At 36.9% G+C, this 27,270-nt stretch overlaps 1 protein-coding gene across 9 annotated transcripts in view; it reads left to right on the top strand.

Moving 5' to 3' along the window:
* The window catches only part of NFIA (nuclear factor I A), a 368,084-nt gene that overhangs the window by 25,900 nt on the left and 314,914 nt on the right, over positions 1–27,270 (top strand). The window contains exon 3 of one of the 9 annotated variants that reach the window (XM_053214156.1): positions 22,414–22,866. The exons of the other annotated variants lie outside the window; for them this stretch is intronic. Coding sequence (XP_053070131.1) covers positions 22,414–22,430 — 17 coding nt within the window. The 3' untranslated portion in view covers positions 22,431–22,866. Of the gene's footprint in view, positions 1–22,413; positions 22,867–27,270 lie in introns of those variants that run through there. 9 annotated transcript variants of the gene reach the window in all.

A 27,270-nucleotide genomic window follows, 5' to 3' on the forward strand; every position in this document is an offset into this window, starting at 1 on the left:
AGTTGTGAGATGTTTATAATACGGATTGAAAAACATATAATGACATATAATATAGCTTTTGTTCCCTCAGGAATACTGAATTTATGCTTAATTTTGTTGTTGTTGTTTGGTCAGAATGATTTTCCCTTCTCACTTTATCATGTTAACTGATTTTTGTTTCTTCACCAAAATCCAAAGTTTCATGTTAACGCAAAGGAGGTACTGACATGTGAATAATCATTAATTCTGAAAATAAAGGTTTTGTGATGCTAGACTATTTATAAAAAAAACATTCAGGCTGTTTGTTTTCCCATCTAAGATCCTGGTCTTGACTTTTATCTGAACTGTGTACCTAGGAAAGTGATCAAGTTGTAAAGCCACCGCTCCAACTTCTTTGTGAGGGAGTCCCCTTTATCCACCAGCAGGCATTTATCAAGTACCTACTGTGTGCTCAGTGCCCTGCTGGGAGGGAGAGTAAAGGATATCAGCTTCATGCTTGAATTTTTAAAAAGCATGATCTTGATTAAAAAGGGAGCACTCTGCTCAGGATGGCACCCATTTTTGTTTGTTTTTGAACCCCTCACTGTCTTGCTCTGCAGGGAAAGTGTTAGTGGATCATACCCTTACCTTAAGTGAGAATTTCCAGGCTTGTCTGTCCTTAACCAAGCAGGGTACCTTTTGGCATGGTTCGAGAGGCCAGAGGCAGTAGTAGTAGAAGAGTTAAAGATCAGAATGAAGGCGTTGGGCCCCATTGTATGTGGTGACTCCTCTAAGTTCCCCCTGCTAGCCAGTGCTGTGCCCTCATTAAAACTGTTAGACCAATTTCATTAGCTCCAAAATGCACCAGCATATGTAAATCTTCTTTGTTTAATTGGAGACCTATTGATTGTAGGGTAACATAAGCCTCTCTAAGGGAAACAGAACCCAACTGAAGATAAGAGTTTCTTCCCCCCCAACACATACAGCATTCATGATTTTATTTCTCTAGGCATGTTCATTATCAACACTGTTCCACTGCAGATTTTCCCGTAAAGTGTTTCCGTCTGGCCCCGTCTTCATATCTAAAACCTCCTACTGGTTTCAGCAAAGGATAATGGAAGCATTTTGACAGAATATACATTACTGTCTTCCATTTTTTTTTCTCTGAAACCTTAAAAATAATGAGAAACAAGAACTTTTAAAATCATATGAAAATCAATTTTCTTGAAAACTGAAAATGAAGCACATTCTTTTGTGCTTTCATAGACTATTAAAGGGGACCAAAATCTGGACATCTTCTTTAGGTGAACAGTCACTAAAAATATTCTAGTGGGGAATGAAAACTAGAATGTAATTTTTTTTTTCAGTTACATCCTAATTGGACCTCAGAGCTGCAGAGAGGATAGTGTGCCTGCCTGTACTTTGCAAAGTGGTAGAAAGTGTGGGATTTGACCAGTGTACTTCGTAGGATTGGAACATTTTATAACTGTTAGGCTAATGAAAACACTTGCATTTTAATATGTGTCTCCTTGCAATTCCATTCTTGTTTCTGAAGTATAAGATTCAGGTCAAGGTCAATGCATAGCTATGTAATAAGAATCTTGAGAAGGAAAAATATCTGTTGTGATACTGTAGATTGTCATACAATAATTCAGAAATTCTTTGAATGACAAAAGCACTAGCCCCAGACTGTATTGAAGAAGTAAATATCTATTTTTCCTTTCTTAAAATTGTAGGAAAAATTATGTTTAAGAACTTGAATTAGAAAGCATTCTAATTTCTCTCTTAGAGGATTATTGATTTCTAAAGGAGATGTTTAATTAGTGAAATTATAGCATCTGGAAAAAAATTGGTTATTTTCCAGTTTTATTCTGTAGTTGAAGCTATCATGATGAATTCGTGGCCTTTCTTGTATTCATCTTCTCTTGTTTGGTGTTGCTAGCTGAGCACCTCTCAGGGTGAGGAGTGTGTACTTAGATGGCATATAGTGGAGGGATCTTGACTAGTAGACAGTAACTTTATATCAGCGGCTATAATGCTTATCAGTGAAATTCTAACTTATTTGGTTATTACTTAATTCTCTGATTATATTTTTGCATCTGGTGATCACCTTTATTCTGGCAAAGTATGGATGGAAAGACATTGCTATTTCATTTTCTTATTTTAGCATACCTGGGAAGGCATTTTGAAGTAGAATGTCTTTTTAAAGAACAGTGTAATCTGTGTACCTGTAAAACACATGTGCTGGAATTCTGACCAGGCTCCTAGTGAAACAGGGACGGCCTCCTTTCAGTTAAATTCATCCTTGTGGACTGCATGCCACTCCTGTTCAGTCAGGTTTTCAATTTTTTTTCTCTTGGAGACAATTCATAGAAACTCAGTTCTTTAACTGAGTTATTTATAATAAGACATTCTCATTGGAAGGCAGCTTTGTATTCCTCTATCATCCCCTCTCTGCCAAACCACAACAATACCACCTTGTTGATTTCTTCACACACACAGAGAGATGTGTGTGTGTGTGTGATATATGACATACAGTATATGATGTGTGTGTGTGTGTGTGTGTGTGTGTGTGTGTGTGTGTGTGTGTATTACTGCCCAACCATCTACAATAAACGTGGATCGTCCTTTCTTAGTCCCTTCCCAGCAATAGAAGTTCTTTGAAACCAAGTATAATCAGGACATAAAATGCAATGTTAAAAGGCTGACTGATGCATTTTAAGTCAAGCAGAAATGTGGATTATCTGCTGTTTGAATTTGTCCATACTGGAGTTTCCTCCTTTATCACAGCATCCTCCCTGTTGGCATGGGGAGCCGAGATTGGATTCAAAATACAAATTATTTATATCATTCAAGTAAAAAAGAATGAAGATTCCCACCCCTCAATTTGATTATTCATACATTTTCTAAGAGAAAAAAGGGACAGTGTTATTAAAATAAGTCAACATAGGTATTCAGTTGTATTTCTTTTAAAACTTTTTAGGACTGTTGCTGAAAGACTCTAAGATATTGTGAAAAATCCTTTATTTTAATAAACATTACTGGTTTGATTTCATTATTTTCACTTTGTTTTTCAATGTAAGAATATATGTAAGATATTATAATGAAGACCTGTGAATCTACAACTGCACTCAAGAAGGAGAATATTACCAATACCTTGCATTTACTTCTATGTTCCCTGAAAATATCATCCATTATCCTGAGTATTGTGTTTACTGTTCCCCTCCTATGAAAGAAAAATGTTTTCACCACATATATGTGTATCAAATATCTTGTTAAGTCTTACTAAGTTTTATAAAAATTATGTATACATACATGTATGCATATATATACAAATACATATGTACGTGATCCTGGAAATTGCATTTTCATGCAACATTATGTTTCTAATGTTGCTAAGTGTACTGTAATTTATTCTTCTTTCTTGTGTAATATGCCATTTAGTGGTGGGTTGATGGGATATTTCTAGTTTCTTGCAACTAACAAGTGTTATGTATGGTAGGTAACATGTTTAGCGGAGCATATGTATAAGGTTTTCTTTAGGGTATGTACCTAATAGTGGAATTGTTGAATCACAGAGTGTGTAAGGTTACATTTCAAAAAAAGATACTGTTATTTTATTAACTATTTGTATCTGTTTACACTCTCACTAGCGGTAGCACTGTACAAAAGATTCTGTTTTCTCCAACACTCACCAATGCCAGATTTTTTACTTTTTGCCAGTCTGGTAACTATAAAATGATATTCTATTGCAGCCTTAATTTGCATTTCTAATTTTATTAATAATGAGATGAAACATCTTTTTGTATATCTGTAAGCCACTATTTTTTCTGTGAAATCAATGCTCATGTCTTTTACTCATTTTTTTTTCCTATTTTGTTGCTTGTCTTTTTCTTGTTGGTTTGTTAGGAATTCTATATATATCCTGGATTCTACTTTTTTTGTGTTATGTGTTTGCAAATATCTTTTCATAACTTGTGGCTTATTTTTTCATTTTCTTTAAGATATCTTTGATGTACACAAATTCTTGATTTTAATATAGTAAAAGTTTATTAATCTTCTGTTTTACAGTTGGTGCTTTGTGTCCTGTTTAAAATACCATTCTTTACTCTGAGTTTGGAAATAGATGGTATTTTTTATACATCCTTAAATGTTCATCTGACATTTACATTTGCATTCCGTTTGGCATTTATTTTTTTGTGTCATGTGAGGTAGGGATCCAGTTTCATTTGTTTTTCTATGTGAATAACAGTTTCCACTTTATCACTTATTGAATAGTTTCTCTATTCCCCAAATGATCTTCAATGGCACCTCTGTCATTTGTTAAGTTTTCATATTTCTGTGGGTCTGTTTTTGGGTTCTCTGTTCTAGTGATTAATTTGTCTATCCTGTACCAACAACATGCTGGTTCAGTTGCTAAGCCCTTATAATTAGCTTTGATATAAATTTTTTTTAACCTTTATTCATTTTTGAGAGATTAGAGCGCAAGCAGGGGAGGAGCAGAGAGAGAGGGAGACACAGAATCCGAAGCAGGCTCCAGGCTCTGAGCTGTCAGCACAGAGCCCAGCCCAATGTGGGGCTTGAACCCATGAACCTTGAGATCATGACCTGAGCCAAAGAAGTCGGACACTGAACCAACTGAGCCACCCGGGTGCCCCTCTTTTTTTTTTTTTTTTAACTTTCTTTTTATCTTTTGGCCACCATCAACCATTTCCCCCATCTCCCAGCCCCCATCTCTGGCAGTCATCAATCTGTTCTCTATACCTGTGAGCTTGGTTTATTTTATTTCTTTTAGATTGCATATATAAAATGTCATAAGGTATTTGTCTTTCTCTGTCTGACTTACCTTATCTAGAATAATGCCCTCAAGGTCCCTTCATATTGTCATAAATGACAAGATTTCTTTTTATGACTAAATAATACTACATTTGTTTCTTCACCTGTGGATGGGCATTTAGGTTGTTTCTGTATCTTGCCAAGGGTATGTAATGCTGCAGTGAACATGGAAGTGCATATCTCTTTTTGAATTAGTGTTTTCATTTTCTTGGGATAAATACCCCGAAGTGTAATCGCTGGATCGTATGGTAGCTCTATTTTTAGGTTTTTGGGAAGCCTCCATATTGTTTTTATGGTGGCTGCACCAGTTTACGTTCCCACAGCAATGCACAAGAGTTCCCTTTTTATCTACATTCTCACCAGCACTTGTTATTTCTTCCCTTTTTAATAATAGCAATTCTAATACATGTGAGGTAATAGAATCATTTTGTCAAGTTTCATGAAAAATCCTGTGTGGATTTTGCTTAGAAATGTATTGAATCTACCCTTGAATTGAAAGGAAATTGACATCTTATTATTATCAGATCTCACTACGTCTATGAACATGGTATGCCTCTCCATTTATTTAGATTTTATCTTTCGAAAAGTTGAATTATTTTTCACCCAGGTCTTCAACATCTTTTTTGAAACCACTTTTATAAGTCGCGTTTTTAAAAGTATATTTTTAACTGTGTGTTTCTGGTATAGAAATACAGTCAATTCTTGTATAATGATCTTATTATATCCAGCTATTGTTACATATTTTCAGCCAGTGGTTTGTAAATTTTTTTTTTGATTACTGTGCAGCTAATCATATCAAATGCAGGCAGTAGCATTTTCATTTCTGCTCTTCCAATCTTAGGCTTTTATTTCCTTGCACTTCTCACTTCATTGGCTAGTACCTTCAATTCAGTATTGAATTAACCTGTGAAGGTAGGCGTCCTTGACTTTTTCCCCTTGGTTCCCTATTTATTTTTTATTCGTGAGCAAGACTGAATTAATGCCTTACTGTTTAACGCTACATTTGCTGATCACGTTTTCATCAGAGAAAACGTAAGACCTTACCTTGTTTTGTTAACTTTTCTCCAATTTTTATGACTATGTTTTCTCCGTGTCACCAATAACCAAAGCCTCAAACTCTCCTGGAAAATTACTTTATGTCAAGTGATAATACTATAAATTATTGAGTGAGTGGTGCTTTTAAAAATGTAGTCACCTAAAATTTCAAACTAAGAGGATCATTTGTATGTACTAAGCATTTTGGATACTTCAGTGGAGGCAAGTACCATAGTTTGTATTGACTTGAGATTCCTTGATAAGGTGGTGTGTACATCAGCCTCTTAAATTTTGATTTGAACTGTGGAATCAATCCTTCGGTAGCATTTTTCACAATTTAAAATGCCTGGTTTGAATGGCTCCCTTTTTTTCCCTTTGCTCATGCGATTTTTGTTAAGACTTGAACAGATTCCTCCTAATCCTGTGAGCAGCCTGCAGGAAGACAACTATTAAAAGTAGAAAGCTATTAAGCAGTCAGGGGTTTATTATGCTTTAGTGTTTTGTTTAAGTCTGTTCTTAATTGGTTGATTAATGTACGTGAAGTCCTTTCCCCCCTCCATCTCTACAGATGGCAAATGGTAGGTCCCAACTGTCATTGTTCGAAAAAAAGGTTATGGTTCAAAGTCAAAGATTCCGCGATACCATGATAATCAATCATAGGAACTTGTCTCAGAGTGCCCAGCCAGGCAAAAGTTAGGGAGAGTAGTATTTACTTGGAATCCCTTAGGAGCACTTTTTTTTTCTTTTGGTGTGTTCTTGATTTTATTTAGAAAAGATTATTTAATTAATAGAAATGCCTCTGTGAATTTAGTGTCAGGCATTTAGATAAGTATGAAGAAGATTGGTAAATAAGTTTTCTGTTTATTGATTATCAAATATTGCTGGAATTTAGGCATACAGTTTTAAAATGGGTGTAACAGAGAAAGTAACATTCTTACTATATTGAGATTAACAGAACACTTTTAAAGGAACACCTTTTTACCATTTTCATGTGAGGATGATTTATAATGGTTAACTTCCTTTTTTTAGGAGGAAGAATAGAATTATGTTCTGGTATTGATCCATAAAGAGGATTTGCATTTTATTCATACTATAAAAGTACCTTTAATGGATACATTGTGGTAATTGAATCTATACTGTGTATCACTATCAAAGTATCTTTTTAATTATTTTATGTTGCATAATTCAGTAACTAAATTTAAGTCATGGGGAAGGAGATGACTGTATTATATCTTCTAAGTATAATGTATAGCCTTTAATATTCTTAAAGTGGACAGCAGTTAAGGACATTTTTAGTTGAATGCCAGAGAGAGAGAGAGAAAGAGAGAGAAAGAGAGAGAGAGAGGAGATTCCATTACATTCCGCACAGTATGAAACTAAGTCAAAGGAGTTTTGTTAATTAAATTCAATTGCCATCCATTAGACCGGTGGAATGAGTTGACTCTGCCAGGACGCTGACACAGCACAAGTATGCAATTTGGCTAAATGGCCATTTCTAAACCATAGCGCACATTTCTCTACTTGCTCACTTTTTTTTTTTTTTTTTTTTAAGTGAGAGGTTTTACTCTTGAAAAGTCAGAGAGTAACCAGTGCTTGCTGAAGGGTAAAGGTATCATTTTTATGCAGTTTATTGAGAAACAATTAGCTTTTTGTCTTGGAGATGTGTATTTCACGTGGAGAGTTTGGGAGAAAATGATTCTTTAAAAAAGTATGCCATACCTGTAGGCAAGCATATTTTCAAACTGTACACGCACGTGTCATGGAGACCCATGTGTGCTTTAAAATTTAGTTGTCTTTTAATCGAAAGCTTTTTAAAAGTCATAATTATTCCTTGAATTTTTAAAAGCATCCTTGAAGTTGAACTACAATCTGAATATATATTTGGGGGAAGTTATAATAATTGTGGGAATTATAAAAATGAAATTTAGGTGGTGGGTATGTACATCTACATTTTGGCATAAATCGCTGCTTTTAGAGGCTTTATATGTCAGACTGATAAGTTTCTTACCATGGTGAAATGACAGGAATACCACTCAGGCATTGGCTGACACATAATTTTGACAGCCAGCAAGATTGCAGTGTTGCTGAGTGCACAGATTTCCACTTCCTGCCAAGATTAAAATTGGCAAAAACCAAAAAGGATATTAGGGATTGTCACTTTAAGAAGAAATAACATGTTAATGCTCTGCATTTGCTCAAGAAATACAAGGTTGATCTCTTGAGCTGTAGTCTGTTGAAATCTACAAGTTTGCAATCAATAGAAGAGTTTTATTCATGTGCACATCAAAAATTAAATAAAGTAAATCAAGGTTCCCTGACATTTGTGATAATAAGGCTCATTATAGTTCTACTTAATAGGACATTATTATTTCTGTATAAAGAGAATTCCTCACCCAAGCTATAAAATAGGTTGCCCAACAGCTCCCAAAGAACAAAGGCCTACTTTAAGTTTATGAATCGGAAGACAGAAGGCCTTACTTCCTGAATTTTCTTATTTTTTCCTGTGTGAGCAGATGGTTTTTCTTTTTATACGTTGCCAGAACTTTCCTATAACAATAACTGTCGTTTATTGAGAAACTACTATGTTCTGGGTTCTGTACCCGGGCACTCAAACCTCAGACTTTTTTTTTTTTTTTCTTATTTAGTTTTTGTTTAAATCTAGACAGAAAAATGAGGAAAAATCTAGACAGAAAAATGTTGTGAAAGAGTCAGGCTCTGAATTATGCTTCTACTTTGCTATTTACAGTAAGTACTTTTGAAACAGCTGTAGATGTTCAAATGAAAGTAGCAATGTGGAGTGGGAAATGTGGGGGCATTCATTTGTGAAGACTTTGCATTTCTCCAGCTTTAGAGCCAACAGAAAAGGAGATTGTTGTGCATTCTATTAAATACTGCCAGTATGATTAATTTAAAGGGTTACATTTTATTGAACCCTGGTGTAGATGTTCTTTGTCAACCCACATTCACAGCTAGTTAGAGTGTGTGTAGCATTTATCAAAACTTTCTGGAGCCCCTCTCACCTCATTAGCATCTGAATCTCTATTCAGCAGTTAATGTCCGTTACTGCTAGAGTGCTCAATTCTTGTTTTCAATAAGCCAGTTGTAAAATGTCAGACTGTCACTTACAATATAAAAAACCAAAAATGATGGTATTTGTAAAAATGTTATCACCTCATAAAAACAAATTGTAAAGACATGAAAGTGATCTTGCTATACTGGGCTTTCAGAAGGGGGTTAGTACAGCTCCTTTAAATACCAGTTGTGTAGATTCCCACACTTTTCTACCAATGGAGAGGTTTACACAAGCATAATTTAAGTTACAATCACACTAATTAACATCTCATTTGCATAAATTGTTGAAGTCAAAACAACAAAGAATTGTCTAAGAAGCCTAATCCTATTTGTCCAAAATAGAAAGATTAAAAAAAAAAAAAAAAAACCCATGCTCTAAAAATTGGCAGCTTGAGTATGTCTTTAGTGTGTTGAGCCATGCCATTTAAAAAAATAAATGCTTTCTATTTGCTTAAGAATATATTTCTCTGTCCTTTTTAGAATCTTCCATATTTAATACACTTTTAAAATGAAAAAGCTACACTTTGCTTTCTAAATCACTAATAAGTAGAGATTAAAATCAAGGTACAGTACCATTTACCTGTGGTAGAGAGTAACGTGACTCATTAGATGCATGGTGAAGCATATGTGTGCATACGCGCGCGCGCGTGTGTGTGTGTGCGCGCGCCGTGTGTAGGAATTGGTAAAGTGTTCCTGTCTGAATCCATGTTCAGTTAAAATTTTTTAGTGTAGGCTGGTCTCGTTCAGAGCGTCCAGCTGTTTTCAACGTCTTGTATTTATTTCCTTTTTGTTGTTGTGAGTGAGGACACGTTAAAGGTAGTTTTTACCCATGTCTTCTACATGTGTGATAGCTCACATCTCAGGTCAGAAAACTTTCTTTTTAGTGGCCACCCAAATGCAGTTAGCCGCCTCGAGGGTGACTTAGTACAGTTCACCGTCTTCTTCTTCTCTAAGACCCATTTAAAATTAGGGACATGTTTGCATACAGTGGACTAATGAAGTTTTCATACTGCCCCACAAGACTCTGCTCTCCTTTGTAGGTCTGACATTTACTCATTTCATATGCAGTTATTGTTACTAGTGAGTTTGCTTTAACGACATTGTGCATCTATGGAAATAAAATGTCACCAGCAGAGTTTAGGATTTTTTATTGTTAATTTTTGTAGTCATTTGGGGTTGAGGAATTTAAATTATCCTGCTTGGTTAGTATTTCCAATGTCGTATTAGCCCTGAAATTGTGACAAGGTTAGGAATATGATTAGAATGAAAGTTTTACTTGAAGATTGTCAGTCTGGAAAGCATTTTATTTGTTCGTGATATAGAGCGTATCTTAATTTAATTGTGATAGTCTTTAAATCTGTTCTTTAATTTGATCTTACCATGTAAAGTTTACAAATTACTGTCTTAGAAATAGTTAATTTACAAATACGTATTGTCAACTGCACGTGAGCCATTATGCTAGGTTTGGTGAAGGATGTAATCTTACACAGTGTCGCCTTGCTTGTATGAAGCATACATTTTTCTTGGGCATATAAAAATAAGTACGGGTGAGAAAACGTTTTGTGCAAATTCAGGAGAGAATTTGTGAAGTATTGGGATAGTCTAGAAAGCTTTTGGATAAAATGAAATTTGAGTTATGGATTGAAGGATTGTTTGGATTTTTAGTGGGTGAGGAGGGGTGCTGCTAAAGACTAGTAGAAGACCTGGAGAGCAGGGGCAAGGCATGAGGGAAGCTGTGGAAGCAGGAATATGCAGTTTTGCCCCAGGTGGGGTCAGCTGAGACATTCGGTTAGGAGACGGGTTCCTGTAGGGCAGGACATTGAGTGCCAGTTGAAAGATTTAGACAATAGAAAGTCAGGTAGGGTTTTTGAACAGGAGCATAAAGTGTTTCAGGAAGTGTTTTGGCAAGAGTAATCATGAGGCTGAAATGCAGGGAGCCTTGTAAAAGACGACAGAGTAGAGTTAGGGGCAGTGAGTGGTAGATCTTGTAGGTGTGTTGGCACAAGATTAAAAATAACAGTGATTTTCATTTCCTATGCCCTGAGCAATATAATAAGCTAAATACATGAAATGAAAGTGTGCTTTTGAAAAATAGTTAGTGATTTCTGATTCTAAGTGGTGTTTGAAACCTTTTAAAAGATATATTTCCATAAAATAAATTTTACTTCTTTTAATTTTTAATAGTGATTAATTCTGTGATTTAGAAAGGTGTGTGTACAAAAAAAGAGAACATTATATTTCCTTTCACCTTTCAGAGGAAATTGATTTCCAGATTATTTTCCCATGTATTTTTTTAAAAGTTGACTTTTAAAAGAACACATTCGTGTTTCTTTTGAGTATGGCCAGATTACTTCATTGCCAATATTTGATCTTTATTGGAAGGTGAGGGCATGTCAGAGTTACCCAGGAGAACGTTCTGGACCTTTCTTCTTATCTTTTAAAGGCTTATATTTGATAAGGTTGGACATGGTGTGTACATGGTGACTTTTATCATTCTTCTTGTCACTTTTCTATATTTACTTTATTCATAGTATGTAATCTGAGAGTGCCTTCAGGAGACTAGGAAAGATCTGGCCACAGACACCACATTTTGGATATTTTAACATGTTCAGGAGAAAATTGGGTGTTGTATTCAGACAGGAAGGTAGATTGGCATAGATGTGCTTATTTTCAATATTCAAGGAATACATACTAATCCTCTACTGGAAATATGGTAACATGGCATGTTGATGGAGAAACATAAAATCAAGAAGCTGTCCTTCCCTTCCAGATGCTCATCGGTTGGTAGGAGAAGAGGCAAAACATGTGAAGTGGTGTGCTTTTTTCTTTTTTTTAAATTTTTTAAATGTTTATTTATTTTTGAGAGACCGAGAGAGACAGAGTGTGAGTGGGGGAGGGACAGAGAGAGAGAGAAAGACTCAGAATCTGAAGAGGCTCCAGGCTCTGAGCCATCAGCACAGAGCCCGACGCAGGCTGGAACCACAAACTGCGAGATCATGACCTGAGCCGAAGTTGGACGCTTAACTGACTGAGCCACCCAGGTGCCGCTGGTATGTTTTATAGTAGAATTCAAGGGACCCACATGACTCAAGAGAGGACAGTATTGATTCTGAGTTGTGGAGAAAGAGAAATACTTCTGTGAAGGAGATGACATCAAAGCAGGGTCTTGGAGGTTGGCAGGAAAATGAAGGGACCGAGCACGCAGATGGGGGTTTATGGCATGTGTTCTGGAAATGGCACATGGCTTAGATGAAGCACAGAGCATGCAGTGTATATGATGTCTTCACATCTGCCCTTATTTGTTCAGCAAACACCCGTCGCTTACCTTGTGCCAACCATTGAGCTAGGCTACCTGTAAGGAACCCACCAGCTTCTTCATGGACAGAGTTGAAAGGGTTTGTCCAGTTGCCTTTGCTCCTGAGAGAGAGAAGGTCCACATTTGGTACCTTTGGCATAGTATCCCTTGGCATATTTAAAGTTTGGTTCAAGAGCATATTGAAAATTTCACATTCCTGGGGCACCTGGGTGGCTCAGGTGGATAAGCATCTGACTTCGGTCAGGTCATGATCTCACGCTCTGTGAGTTTGAACCCAGTGTCGGGCTCTGTGCTGACAGCTCAGAGCCTGGAGCCTGCTTTGGATTCTGGGTCTCCCTCTCTCTCTGCCCCTCCCCTGCTCACACTCTGTTTCTCTCTCTCTCTCTCAAAAATAAATAAACGTTAAAAAATAAATAAATGTTCACATTCCCTTCACTAAAGCATGAAACTTTCAAACCTATAAAAAGATGGTGAAGATCATTGTTCTCCCTGCTCCTTTCCTTTCTTCACTTGCAGCTGGATTGTTCCTCCTTCCCTCCAAGGGTGACCTGTGGAGTATCTGCTGTATCTTTAGTCCTTCCTTTAGTGTGAGGAATCCCCTTCTTTTTCCCCCAAGAGAGTTTGGGTCTGATGCTGATTTTTTCTCTTTCTGGGACTGCCCAGTTATAACAGAGTTCAGTGGTATAAATGTGAGGCCCAAATTAGAGATCCCAGAATAGAGTCGGAGAAGAATTCTTCAGTTATCGATAGAATTGTCTTATGGATTTGAGCAAAGTCTTGTATATGGTGAAAATGAGACCCTGAGTTAATTAAAATAACTTCACAGTACATATCTGTCCCTCCCAGTGCTGCTATAAATAATTGCAAAGGTGAGGATTCTTAGTAACTGCAAATATGCAGAAAACATGGATATTAGAAAGTTTCGATGACCTTAATGAAGAAACAAAGTTGGCTCTGGATCTTTGCCTAGCAGGAATGAAGTTTTTTGAATATGATAAACACTGTCAGTTGTTAAGGCATCTTCTGATAGGTGAAAAGTGGTTTTTCAATGCAGTGCTGCCTGGCATGCGTCTTCTCTATGGTCTATTATCTTGTGGGAATGACATTCGTTAAGTTGGTATCTGTGCGCATCCCACCCAAATAAAGAATGTTTCATCAGCAAAGTGAATTGCCATATAGTCATCAGACTCTAGAAATAAATTATCAACCATGACTGCAGTGGGTGAGGCTGTTTGTTTATCGGATCACTTGAGAACAGAGTAAAGTGAGTTTCATATTTTCCTGAGTCTTGAATTCTCATTTTAGACATCTGTTCAGAAGCTTTCTAAGCCATGGAGTATTCTAAATGAGCATTTTGTTAAATGGATGGAGGAAGACTTAGTTTTCCATTGTTAGGTGAAACCTAATTAAAAATTAAATAATGACCTTGTGTTGGCTTGTAAATTTCTTATTCCCTGCATGTGTGAGTGTATTTTGTTAGAACATTCCATTTTAAAGCATGCTTTTTTTTTTTTTTTTAATGATGAGAAATACTTGAAAACTACCATTTCCTTTTGGAATTACAGTCGAGTATCAGAGGATAGTCTATAGTTGAGAGTGGAGGGGTTTAGAAGGCGTTAGAAGCATATAGCTTTATGAACCATATTTTCTGTGGATATAGCAGAATTAGTTTAATTGTCCTGTTTCACTCTCTCCAGCATGAGTGCACTCATCATGGAAATTAACAGAGGCACTGCTATTTGTGTTATATCAGGAATTCTTTATAAACTTAATAAATGAAAGCTTTTTTCTTACAGGCCTGATTCACTAGTGGAGTTCTGCTGAAATAATGTGGCTACCTTCCATTAATGTTAATGGAGGTTACAGATATAATTCCCTCCATAGTGATGGAAGAACGAGCCCTAGAGAAAAGAATGTTTGTAATGAATCACTGGGTTATGATACAGGATTCACTTGGTCTCCCTAATACTATTTTTTTTTCCTCCTGAAAGTTTAAGGTCTTATATTTAGTAACTAGTCTTTCTCTACCCTAATTCTTTGTGGTCAAGTCTGTAATAATGTTAGGAACATAGAAAAGCAATATGGATTCATGTGTAGGCATGGTTTGGGGTTATGTAATGATTCAGCACTACATAGTTTTGTGTTTTCCTTTTACTTAATATTATTTGGTGGACATAACTTTAATGTTTTAAGAGATCATCATATTCTTCACTAATAATAGTTGCTTTAATAATTCATTGTCCTGACAGACTGCAGTTTATCAGTTAGGTATTAAATCTCTCAAATATATTTATTAAATACCTACTGTGTATAAGGTTCTAAGTTTAATGCGTTTGACACAGTCCCTATCTCAAATTGCCTTTCATCTTGTGATATAAGTAGAACCCAGTCTTTAGGCTTTTTCTTGTGGGCCAAGATCAAGTGCGAAGAATTTGGTGGGAGATGGGTGTGTGTGTGTGTGTGTGTGTGTGTGTGTGTGTGTGTGTCTTTCTGTCTGTCTGTCTCGTAGGGACTGAAGAAAGGAAGGCCGTTGTGGTTGGTGGTGTGTTGGAGAGACTGGTCTAAAGAGAGATAACTGAGTTCCTCCAGGGAGGAAACACAAGATCTTACCACAAGATCACATAGCAAGTCAGTGGGGGTGAAGGTAGCGTTTGACTCCAGACTATGCTGGTAGACTATCACGTGATTCAGGCACCAGAGCGTGAACGCCAAAGACTAGTGGAAGAAATAATTTCTATAGGCATCCAAACACTTTGATCTAGAGGAAATTTCAGGACTCTCTGAGAAAGTGTATAGCATATGAAAGATACTATAGGTATTTTCTTCCTATAATATAAGCGGAAAATTATTCAGGCTCATTTTCAGATAAATTGTGATCTTGAGTTGAAAGACATAATGTACCTAAGCCCTTTTTACTGGATGATCTTTTCCCATGAAATTTCAAATATTTATGCATGTAATTTGGTGATGATTTTTGCTATTTAGGTATTTTCCTCCCTAGTAACACAAAATCTTGCTTACCCAACTCCCAAAGTCCATCTCACTAGTAAGCTCCTCAGCCTCTGTTCTTGAGCCCAGTAAGTGCTCCTCGTTACCAGGTCCACATAATTAATGCTTTATCACATGAGGTGATTCAGTTACTCAGCAAAACAAAATGATGTACACTTTTAGAAATAGCTCTAGAAAGTAAATTTGAACCTAAAGTGTTCAGTTGAGAGGAAATTTCTGTTTGTTCTTAATTAAGAGAAACTGTAAGCTAAGGATGCATTAATCAGAGAAGTTGGCATTACACTGTGTTATTCATTTTTATTTGGCATAGATTGCATGGGTACTCATTAAATAATTTGTATGGCTGAAATAACTCTAGTGATATTTCTTGCTAAATTTTTGCATGTGTTCAGACTAAAACTCAGGAAAGTTAAAAAAAAATTCAGTCCTTAGGTTTGAAAGTTTGACTCATTTATTATAAGTGAAAATCTTTATTGTGGAAATATATATGCCTCAAAATGTTTGCTTGCTTCATTTTTGGGGAAGAAATGTGTGAGAGTAGGTAAATTGTTAGTGAAAAATTACTAATCAAATAGCAGATTCGTATCTGGTGAATAGATACTTATGCTTAATGCTCTTCAATTTTAACAGCTTTGGCTCAGCCCATCTTATCTGTGACCTTATCAACTTTGATATTATTATTATTTTTTTTAACTTTGATATTGTTTTACAAACAAATAGTGGAAGGAGAAAGTTTGCATATTTAGAAGTTTGGTAGTTGATTCCCTTTGTGGGTAAATGCACATCTCAGGGGGAACCTGATCTGTATAGATAGCCTATTTGGATCAAGGGCAAGGAAAAGGAATTTCCTTTACCCATTTATATTTTTTGGTTTATATAGGTCAAACTAGATTTCTTGGACCTAAATTTATGTGGTGTACACATGGCTGTAGGTTTGGTCTGGGCTCTGGAATATTTGTAATTATGTGAGATGACAAGATTGAATTAACTTAATTGTAGAGTTTTACATAGTGTTTTACCAAATCCTAATAAAATAATATGAAATTCAATGAGTAATGCCAAGTGGGACAGTGCTCTACTCACATAAGCTTACTAAACTTGATATATTCTTATGGCGCTTCTCCAGAATGTAGAAGAAACACATTTATCTAGGTGATTAGTATTCTTTCTGTCTGCCAGATTTAAGGATTGTTTGGAAATATTGTTAGAATCAAAATCAACGTTTGTTGCTACACAGGGTTGGGCATTCCAGGCAAACTCTGGTCGTTTTTAATGGTCTTATTCTTATGTCCACTCATTTTACGTCTGCCATGACACTGATGTTTTCAGTAACACAGAGCTGCTATCAAAAGAGTGATACACTTTTAAGTGAAGTATTTGGGAAAGTGATAAAGTCATTTCTGGTCCCATCTCAAAGGATATTATTGAAAATGTCTTTAAAAGTGATCAGGGTAACACATACTAGGCCCTCTCTGGTTCCAGTTTTTGAGGTTAACAACCTGCAGTTCAAGCCCATTTCAAGCGGAAAAGTGGCTCTCCTACAATTCCTCCTCCCCCTTTTTTGAACCACAGACATTTTTATTTTATTTACTTATTTATTTTTAAATTGAAGTATAGTTGACATACAATACTATAGTACCTTCTGATATAGTGATTTCACATAGTGATTTGACAATTATGTTCGTTACAAAATGCTCACACAAACTACTCTTTAAATACTGTAGCTGGTTCTAAATTTAAGGAAAAATGAAAATATTGGGAAATAATAGTCAAAATAGTTCAAAAGAAGTTCAAAATAGTCAAAATAGTCAAAAGAAGTTCAGGACAGAAGATGCTTTTACAGTTGGTAACTGCCCAAATCGGATTTAACTTGAACATGGCAATGCTTTGCATTTTATGATGGCTAATTTGTGCCATCTATTAGCCATAATGCCAGCTCCTGTTTTTTTTTTTTTTTTTAAATCTCAAATACATTTACAGTAAATATATTAACAAATTGTGAGGTCTTAGGTTGACCTCCTGGACATTAGGAAATCAAATTTAAAGCATTGCATTGTCTGTTACTCAATGGAGTGGACTGAGTACAGCGTGTGACTTGTGTTCTGCCGATGATGCAATAAGCTAATATTGTAGTGTGAGTTAAGGTTGATTAGATGATCATCTTTAACTCTGTTTTCTCCAGGGGTTTTTGAACGCTTGTGTTTTCAGGTGATAGTCTATGCCCCTATTGTATTGCTCTTTTAAAAAAAGTGTTCTCTTTTGGGCAAGAAAACATAGGCTCTCTTCGGATTCTGGATGGAAATTAGCAACCTTATGCTCAGAATGTAAAAGTATACTGTGTTATCATAAACTGACTCTCTTCCAAAAAAAAAAAAAAAAATTCTAGGGAGTAAAATACATGCGCAAGATACCAGAAATTGATTTACAGAGTTATAGCTGTTTTTTTTTTTTTAACTTTCTTAAAAGTTTTTGTCCTGGAATTAATTTTCAGTGAAAACTAAGACATTTTTCTTCTCATCTGGAATCAGTTTTTACCTCATTAGCAGGAAATGGTGAATATACATTAAGCACAAATAAAGTTCACTTTATGAGGCAAAGAATTTGCACTCGGTAAGTAGATGTGTACAAATGAAAGACCCTTTCTGCTGTCCTTAAAGAGGATTGTGAAGGAAATTTTAACAGCAGATGCCATCATTCAGGTAACTTCCACTGGTGTGATTCCCGCTGCCCTCTCTGTCCCCACAATAAATCCAAAGAATCCAGGAGAATTTTTCTCCCAACCTATTGGGAAGTATTTCGATGCAGCCTTTAGTATATTGGTAAAACTAAGTGTTCATTAGCTGGACCTTGGTGGTGATATCATGGGGGTATGGGGTAGAACTCTCTTTTCCATTTTCTTTTGATCTTAAAGTTACATAACTGTGCGTTCAGCTTAACTTGTGTTATTGCAGTAGGAAGATGTGTAGGTGGAAAAATATTCTAAAGGGAGGCTAGAGCCACCTTCCCTGACAAGAAAAAATTCAAGGGAACAAATAAATAAAAATACACTCAAAGAATCATAGAATGTTATAGCTGTAAGGGACCTTAGGTTTCATTTAACCGAAATTTTAGCTTCAAGATCCTAGAAAAAAAAATATTCTGTGACTGTGAATGGCATTTTTCCATATTTGAAAGTTAAATTTACTAATGTGTCTGCTTATTTGCCCATGATGTATTTGTGGCTCTTTTTTTTATATTACCAGTGGGAACATATTCTGTATTATAGTATCTTTTTATTTGTCTGGATGCTTGTATATTCCTGTTTGTCTATTAATGCTCTCACACGTGCAAACACACGAGAGAAAATGGCAATCCAGTATTAAACAATGGGGAAAAAGTTATAGTGCAGTAAGACTGGATTAGTCATGCTTTTCACAGTCAAGTTGCCATAAGGGTCATTTTTTAAAGTTTTAGACCAACTCACATGTATCCCAGAGTTTATACAGGGCTGTGGAGTATCTCTTTAGACATACAGTCTTGCTGCTGTTTTGTCCTGACGTATAAAATGGATATCATTGAACTGGCATCTAGAAAGCATTGGTAGCACTACAGATTTTATCACTCATTCCAAACATAGGAGTTGCAAAACACCTTTCTTTAAATATTTTCTCTTCATGGTGCAACTGGGGAGGGCCAAATTCCAGCCTTAAATAAAGTTTCAACCTGACTAGTTGATAGAAATGGCAGAGTAATAGAACTTGTGGTCAAGAAGCTGATACCTGGATTGTGTCAAGGATTAGACTGTATGTTTGCAACCCTTCCAGATGGGCTCCATGTTTCTACTCTATACGCACATCCTTGTAGCCATAAGGAAACGGAGAGAGAGTTCTACCTTTAGTTTCTTCTTCTGGAGATACTCCGCATGGGACTTCTAGACCCTAATCAGTATTCTTTTGTTGATGATAATCTACTTAAATGATATCCTATCATCAGAATCCCTTAATGGAATTATCTTTGCATTTTGCACTGTTCTTCCATCTTGCCTTCTAAAAGCTAGAAGTGTCCTTCCCCCCCCCCCCCGCCCCCATCATTTTCCTAATGGAGATGACATATAAATATGCCAAGCAGAATCCATAATCATGGCAGGAAACCTACACAGTAGGGCTGGTTTTGATACGTAGTCCACCCTACTGGCAAGTACTTTTTAGGCAGCTTCATATAATAACGCATAGGGTACAAAAAGAGACCTCTGCTGTGATTTCTTTGGTTTATGTATTTCACATTGAAATTGTAGGTTTTTTTGGTTGGAATTTATTTGAGATGATTAAAGACATTTTGCAGAGTACTCAAATATAGGTGAAAGAATTTCAAGTTTGCTCATTTTGGCATAATTTTAAAACAAAAGTGTTACTGTTGGATCTGGGCATGTGATGGGTGAATGAGTGTTTCAATGAAATGACATAAGTCTGTATAATTTGGAGGGTAATGATGCCTTAGAACAAGAATAAATCTGGAGCGATGGAAAGGCTCCATATTCTAGATGAATGCATGCTTCCTCCTATGAGTCTGAAAAATAAAATTAAATCTTTATTTATACGAATCCACTGGGGGAAAAAAGCTACATGGACTGGGTTTATGATATATTTCAGAACAGGAATATTAGCCTTAACCTCTTTCCTCACATTGCATATGATATTTAATCCATCATCTTTGTTTTAAACAAACAATACACAAGCTGTTGCTGGCATTGGTATAAAGCTGATGGTCCATCTGGAGAGCAGGAATATAGATCAGGAGAATAAGAGAATTGAAATTGGGTGCAAGGGCAGATTTGCATGTGTAAAACCTCTCTGTTTACTAGCTTTTTATCAAATTGTTTAATACGAGGCAAAACAGAATCCTTTTTCTTGAATCTGAGAACCTTATTGGAGGAAAAGTTGCTGAAGGAAGAATAATTGGGTTTTGAGGGACAATAAAATTATAGCCATTAATATCTTCTCGTTTAGCATGGGCGAGTCCATGTGGAAGAATTGAGAACACTGCTGGGGATTGGATTCTTGTTCTAGCCATGTGATCTTTGGCCAGTCATTTTAGCTTCTTGGCCTTCAGTGTCCTTTGGTCCAAGTTAATTCAGCAACCACTTCTTGAGGTGCCATGAGAATTTTCTCGGACCCAACCATTCTGCTAGGCATTATGGATCCATGGCTGAATAAGACTGAGCCCTGCTCTCAAGAGGCTTAAGGTCTTGCAATGGAGACAGACATTACAACTGAATAATGTAGTGAGTGTTATATAGGAGACACTGGCTCACAGAGGAAGGAAACATTCTGTCTGGAATAGACAGGAAGATTTGTATTACAAATCTCTTATAAGGATTTTCTATTTTGACCAGCAGAGGAGCAGACATTCCAGGTATGCGAATAGTGAGAGGTTCAGAACAAATTATCAACAAAGTTCTTTCCAGTTCCACATTTGCAGTGTTATCAATGTAAAATTCTTTGAATAGCTTTCCACTGATGAGTTATTCGCTGAAGAGTGTTTATTGTCATGCTCGAAAGAAAATAATAATGAAAGAAACAATGATTTCCTTTAGTTATAAAACTGGGGCTGGATGGGAGGAGGCCGCCAGTATTTCTCTTTATAATTATTGCCCTGTTTGAAAAATCAGCCCGCATCTAGGGTGGCAAACACTGTGTAGAGGCCTTCCTTCTTCCTTCTCGGGAGCAGCAGTGGATGGAACCACTGTAACCTGGCCTCCCGCCATGAGAGGAGGGAATCCAGGTGGCCATGTTCAAATGTGTCTGCGTACAGCAAGGCTTCTGAAATGACAGGAGAGCCCGGCGGCTTCCAAAGCAGCTGTGACTCTGGATTGCGCCCACCATCCCTGCTTCTCACCACAAGAGGAGTGAATCTCTGCTGCCTTAGGAGGCATGGAGCCTGGGACTTTAATTCCTTTTTTAATTTTTCATTTTATTTTTAAAACGCTTGAGTGGTGGATGATGATTTCTTGACAAAAGAGAAATTTCCCCCCTTTTAAAATTATTTTAACTCAGGCTCTTGTGTAAACTCATGGGCTGGGAATAAGACCAGAATACCTTCTTTTTGTTGTTGTTTACGAACGGCCAATAATTTATTCACATGTGACATTTGAGCTGGCATTTTTTTCCTCCTAAGATGACAGTAGCTTCCGCTGTTGTATCCTAAAGCAAAGTCAGAGTAGCCCTTTGCTTTTGTCCCCGTCGGTAGTTATATTTTGCCCTCTTGCCTTTTTCATTTAGACCTTATGGTATTTCCTAACCCTCAGACTGTTTTGAAAGGCTTTGATTAAAATATGCTGATAAAAGAATTCGATAACCAAGTTAGGAACGACAAGGCTATCTAGAGAAGACCGAATGATTTGGCAGCCTAACAAATTCTATTCAGAGCACACAAAGAGATTCTGGAACGTTTTATAGGGACTCGTGTTTAGGGAATGGTATGAACTCAGGTTACCTGCCGAATATGGTGTCATATGGAAACATTTAAGAGCTTATGGAAAATTCTTTGAAATAAAGTGGAATGAACTAGCAAGCATATAATACCTAAGAAGAAAAATAAGAGCATTCATTCTGATTTTTAGGTGGCTGCTTAAGGAAGGGAGGTGGATGGAAGTAAATCATTCCGACTTTGTATGCATAACGTAGAAGAGCTATCACCTAAGAATAGTTTTGCTAACCAAACCCTAGACTTAAAAGGATATTAAAGGCCATCATGTCTAACCGCCTTCCTCTGTAGGAACCTCCTAGGTGCTATCCCCAACAGCCTTTACTTAAATACTTTCAGAAAAAAACTGAGGGACTGGGGGAGTAGGGACGAAGGTTGGCAGGAACTTCTGTTGAATACCTAATATCTGCAAGATACTGGGGTGCACACTTTCTCACCGTCTCATTTGACTTACGTGTGGGTTTATAACCTCCAGATTACAGGTGAGGGAACTAAGTTATTTACGAGTAGGGAAGCTTGCCTCAGCTCCTGTGTCTAGATTAAGGCAAAACTGAAATTAGAGCCTCGTTCCATCTTCTTGTACTACACTCAGGTTGGAGGAGAGCTCCTTCCTCATGAGGCACTCTCTTCTGTGTTAGTAATATACGTTGTTTGAAATGCTTTCTTTTATTTTGCTGAAATCTGTCTCTCATTAACATCTCTCCTTGGTCCCGATTCCACCTCAGGAACGACACAGAGTTGATGGAGTTCTCTTTTGTCATGAAGGTATGTTAACAACGACTGCTGCCCATATGGTTTCTGCCATCTCGTACTTAGTTGGTTTTTTTGACAACAGACACACAACACACACACACACACACACACACACACACACACAAATGTCCTTTTGTTGATTCTAGTTCACCTTCCAACATATGGAACTCTTTTTGAATCTTTAGAGGTCTAGACTCAAAGATCATGAGCATTAGAAGATATCTTAGTTTCATCTCACCCTGTCTGATTCATCAACAATTGTTACTATGCCATCATTCAAGCCATGCATAAGCCATTAATTAATAGTGAACGGGACAAAAAGGCTAGGTTAACTCATGGTCTGTGTATTAGTTCCTGAAATTGAATGCAGAATTTAGACTACCTGCGAATTTTTCTGGGAAGAGAGTTGATGGAGATTGCCACATTTTTAAAAAAAAAAATTTTTTTTTTAACGTTTATTTATTTTCAAGACAGAGAGAGACAGAGCATGAACGGGGGAAGGTCAGAGAGAGAGGGAGACACAGTATCTGAAACAGGCTCCAGGCTCTGAGCGGTCAGCACAGAGCCCGATGCAGAGCTCGAACCCACGGACTGTGAGATCATGACCTGAGCCGAAGTCAGACGCTCAACCGACTGAGCCACCCAGGCGCCCCGATTGCCACATTTTTAAGGGAACTTCTTACGTGAAAAATTAGTAACTATTCAAAGTAGAAAACTTCCTCCATTATTCTCTGTTTAAAATTATAAGCCCAAGTGTTATTCACCAAAACCTTACCTTTTACTCTTCAGGGACCTTTGAAAATGTGTGGAACACTGATGCATCTCCTGTATACACCCAGCACGTACTGATAGTAGAATAGGAGTTGGCTTTCTCAGTGGACTGGGAGCTCCTCAAGAGCAGGGGCCTTTGCAAGTCCTTGACCCTCTCGCTCTAAGCCACTGGCAAATACCAGACCCTTGAAGTTTATGAATTGAATGGAATGGTTCAGATGAAACTGCCCATGTTCTAGGATTGGGCTGTTTATTTTAGTTAGCCTTATTTCATGTGCCGTTATTTTGGGTGAATGGTGTAATAATACAATTGTACTGAACACCTAACTAATTTAATAAATAATGAAGAGGAAGAATAATGGACCATAATGAGATGTGAAGAGCCCAGTTAATAATGATGAGTTTTATTATGTATGAAATAAAAAACATGTAGCCTGAGGAAAAGTGTTTATTAACATACTCCTTCGTGTGTTGTTATTGAAGAGGGGCACTGGCCTGCATGAAATGGAAACTGATGATTTTACATACATAAAAAGAGCATTTTAGGAATTGAAACCTGAGGGAGGTTAGTTGATACAGTGTCCTATACCTTACAGATAAGGAAACTCAGGTTCTGATAGTGAAGTGACCTTCCAGAGGTCACACATTCAGTGTAATAGTACGTTTTCCAACAAATGGTGGTGCCTACCTCATGCTTTTTTTTTTTTTTTTTAAATCTTCCAAATGTTAAAAGTATAAGATTAAGTAAAGGTCATTTTTAGACCATATGAAGTAGCCCAGTTACCCCAGGATTAGTTTATTGTATGCATATCTGCCATTGTTTTACAGATCAAGCATAAATCCACACAATTTGATTTCTATTTTTTAAATTTAAATTTAATTAAATTTTTTTTTTTAGAGGGAGAATGTGCAAAAGGCAGAGAAGGCCAGAGGCAGAGAGAGAATCTTAAACAGGTTCCATGCTCAGCATGGAGTCTGATGTGGAGCTCACTGTGGGGCTCAATCCCACAAGCCTGGGACCATGACCTGAGCTGATATCAAGAGTCAAATGCTTAACTGACTGAACCACCCAGGTGCCCCATCACACAACTTGATTTTAAAGGACAGTTTCTTTGCAAGTGAAATATATCTATGGAAAGAAAAACAGTCATATTTTCTTATCTGAAGTGACTAGTTCTTTGCTGTATTTCCATTAGGGCTATTTTCCAAGGGGAGTTTCAAAATATTGAATATGTTAAAGATTTCTAATAAAGCTAGGAATTTTGAGAAAAATTCAGAGTGCAGCCATAACTTCCTTCAAACTATCTCTTAGAGGAGCCCCCGTTCAAGTTAGAATCCTGGCTTGATGGACAAGGGAATTGACCCAGTGCAATGGTTCTCGCATTGTTGTTAGGATGAACTTTCCTTGACTCTTCTCCTCAAAAAGTCAAAGTCAGTGTCTTTGATTGCTTCAAACACGATTGTCTTGTCTCACTAGCTTAGACTTTAAGCTTTTCTTATGCTCCCAGAATGACTTCTTTGGTAATTACTTCTACTTTTTATTAAAACAGTTTTGGTCGTTGAGGTAGGAAGAAGAGGAAAGACCAATCCCGTTCCAGTTTGCTTGGGCTACGTTGATGCTGTCTTTCAGACTGCTGGTGAAATAAAAATTCCTGGTTTCTACGACATCAGAGATGCCGCGTGTGTGATGAAGACAGTGTTGTCTTACTCTTTTTGAGTAATGGACACAAAGACGTGCCCGTTGCCCTGTAACTTTCAGATCTTCTGTAACCTTTTTAAACAAAATGGGAGAAGCTGCTACTTGTACCCAAGGGAAGAGAAAGTTAATGAATAGAAAAGACAGAATTTACTTAGGAAAACAGTGGAATTAAGCTCTGGACAAAACATGCATCAGTGATGCATAACATTTTTGTTAATTGGGTCTTAACAGGTTTCTGACTCATGTGGTAATCATTGTAGAAGTGGGTCATACTAGACCATGCCAGCGGCATATCCCACAGCTATAAGAACTCTTACCTACTTGTGCATGTACACCTGAGTTTCTGGAGGCATACATTTCTATAGCTTAATTTAGGTTCCACATACACTTCAGTGGTTAAACCTGAGCTAGACTCAAAGAGTTTGTTTCCATTAAGAAAATGAATCTTTTATGTGGACCAAGGTCAGGTTAGTTAATTTGTTTGCTTTTATTGGAATAACTTTTCCCATTCCAATTCATCACTTAATTTTAAGTGGTTCTACTAAAACACCCATTAAAGTCCCTTACATTTCTCACAGACTAGGGCTATGACAGGTTCATGTGACTTGTCTTTTTCAAGGCACAAAGGTAGTTTTTCTGATCGTCAACCTATTCTTCCTTGTCTGTAATTTCCCAACGATGAGGGAACATTTTCTATGATAGTATGAACTCTATTTGCAAAGAGACCAAATGAAGTTTTCACAAGACATAAGATTAAAATATAAAAACGCACCCAATGTGATAAACATTTCTTCTTTAAAAATAATAAGACTTTTTTTTCCCTAAATTCTTTTTTTTTTCTGCCTGCTTCACCCTCTTCCCGACTGATGCATTATCCAGCAACTCAAAGTTGACTCCTGCTAGTAAAGTAACTAAATGTGATGTTATTGCTCTAATTAGTGGTGACAAAAGATCAATTAATGTTATAATTAAAAACAGTGTCTAGATCTGTTGTTTGTGGTGAACAAATGTGACAATTACTTTGTTCATTGACATAGATGTGTTGAATTTCCTCTCTAGATTTTAAGGGGATGCATTTTAGTGCTGATGTGCACATTTAGCTGTGGACAGTAGGAACAAGGCAAGCATATTAGGGAAAGAATAGGGCCCATAATGTCTAAGCTAGAGCCATATTTTAACATACTTGACACCTTTCTTTGGTGCCTGGTGCTATATCAGCAACTTGTACTCACTGGATCTGGAGCCCTACGCTTTTAATATTTTATCACTAAATGCTTAAGTGTTTATGTTGCAAAAAGAAAAGGAAAAAAAAATCCCACTTGGACTCTTAGACCACACGAACAGGACAATATATGATAACCATGTCATTGATGATTTTGGTTCTATGTATGGCAGTAAAGTTTAAGTTGATGGGGTAGAATAGTGAGTATGTGATTTTTGCAAATCTGGTTGGATTTTCTTCTGATACAGAGCAAGCTGTTTTTTATACATTGAAGCCTGGGAAAGCTATGTTACTGTAAAAAGAGTAACCGTATCTCTTTTCTGAGTTGTTGCCAAGCAGATGTAGACTTTTGGAATGTGCCCAGAAAACTTCTACAGCTGATACTTTGGTGACTTGTTCCTACTTCTAGCTTTACCAGCACCTATTTAAATAGCAGAGGAGCATGATTTTGTGTTGGTAGGTCACAGTTTTATACATTTCTCTACAATTAAATATGGGTAAGCTAACATTGATTGTAATTGATAGAAATGATGTAAGCCCAGTTTGCTTTTAATGAATACAGTGAAGGGGCACGTGGGTGGCTCAGTTGCTTAAGTGTCTGACTTCGGTTCAGGTCATGATCTCACGGTCCGTGAGTTCGAGCCCCGCTTCGGGCGCTGTGCTGACAGCTCGGAGCCTGGAGCCTGCTTCGGATTCTGTGTCTCCCTCTCTTGCTTCCCCTCCCCCATTGGCGCTTGCTCTCTCTCTCTCAAAAATAAATAAACATTAAAAAAAAAAAAGGAATACAGTGAAGATATGGCCAGCTTTGCTAATACATTTTTGACAAAACGAATCAAGAAAATCCATCTAAAAAGTTATCTGAGAGATTGGCATTGAATGTAAAACAAGGACAATCCACTACCATTACTAAAAGAATCTCACCTTTTAACTTCATCACATAAATGGATCATGCTCAGTGGATCTACCTGAGCAGCACGTGGTTTGATTTTAATTTCTTAGATTACTGATTCCCACCATCATGCCTGAGTACTCTTTCTGTGGTATTAGAAATGGGGAAATAACACACAGTGTCAGGTTGACAGATGTATCAAGAAACGATCATTTTCTGTAACATCAGCTCAAAATAAAACGTTACTG

Source organism: Acinonyx jubatus, chromosome C1 (genome assembly GCF_027475565.1).
Source record: "Acinonyx jubatus isolate Ajub_Pintada_27869175 chromosome C1, VMU_Ajub_asm_v1.0, whole genome shotgun sequence".
NCBI classification, from domain to species: Eukaryota; Metazoa; Chordata; class Mammalia; order Carnivora; family Felidae; genus Acinonyx; species Acinonyx jubatus.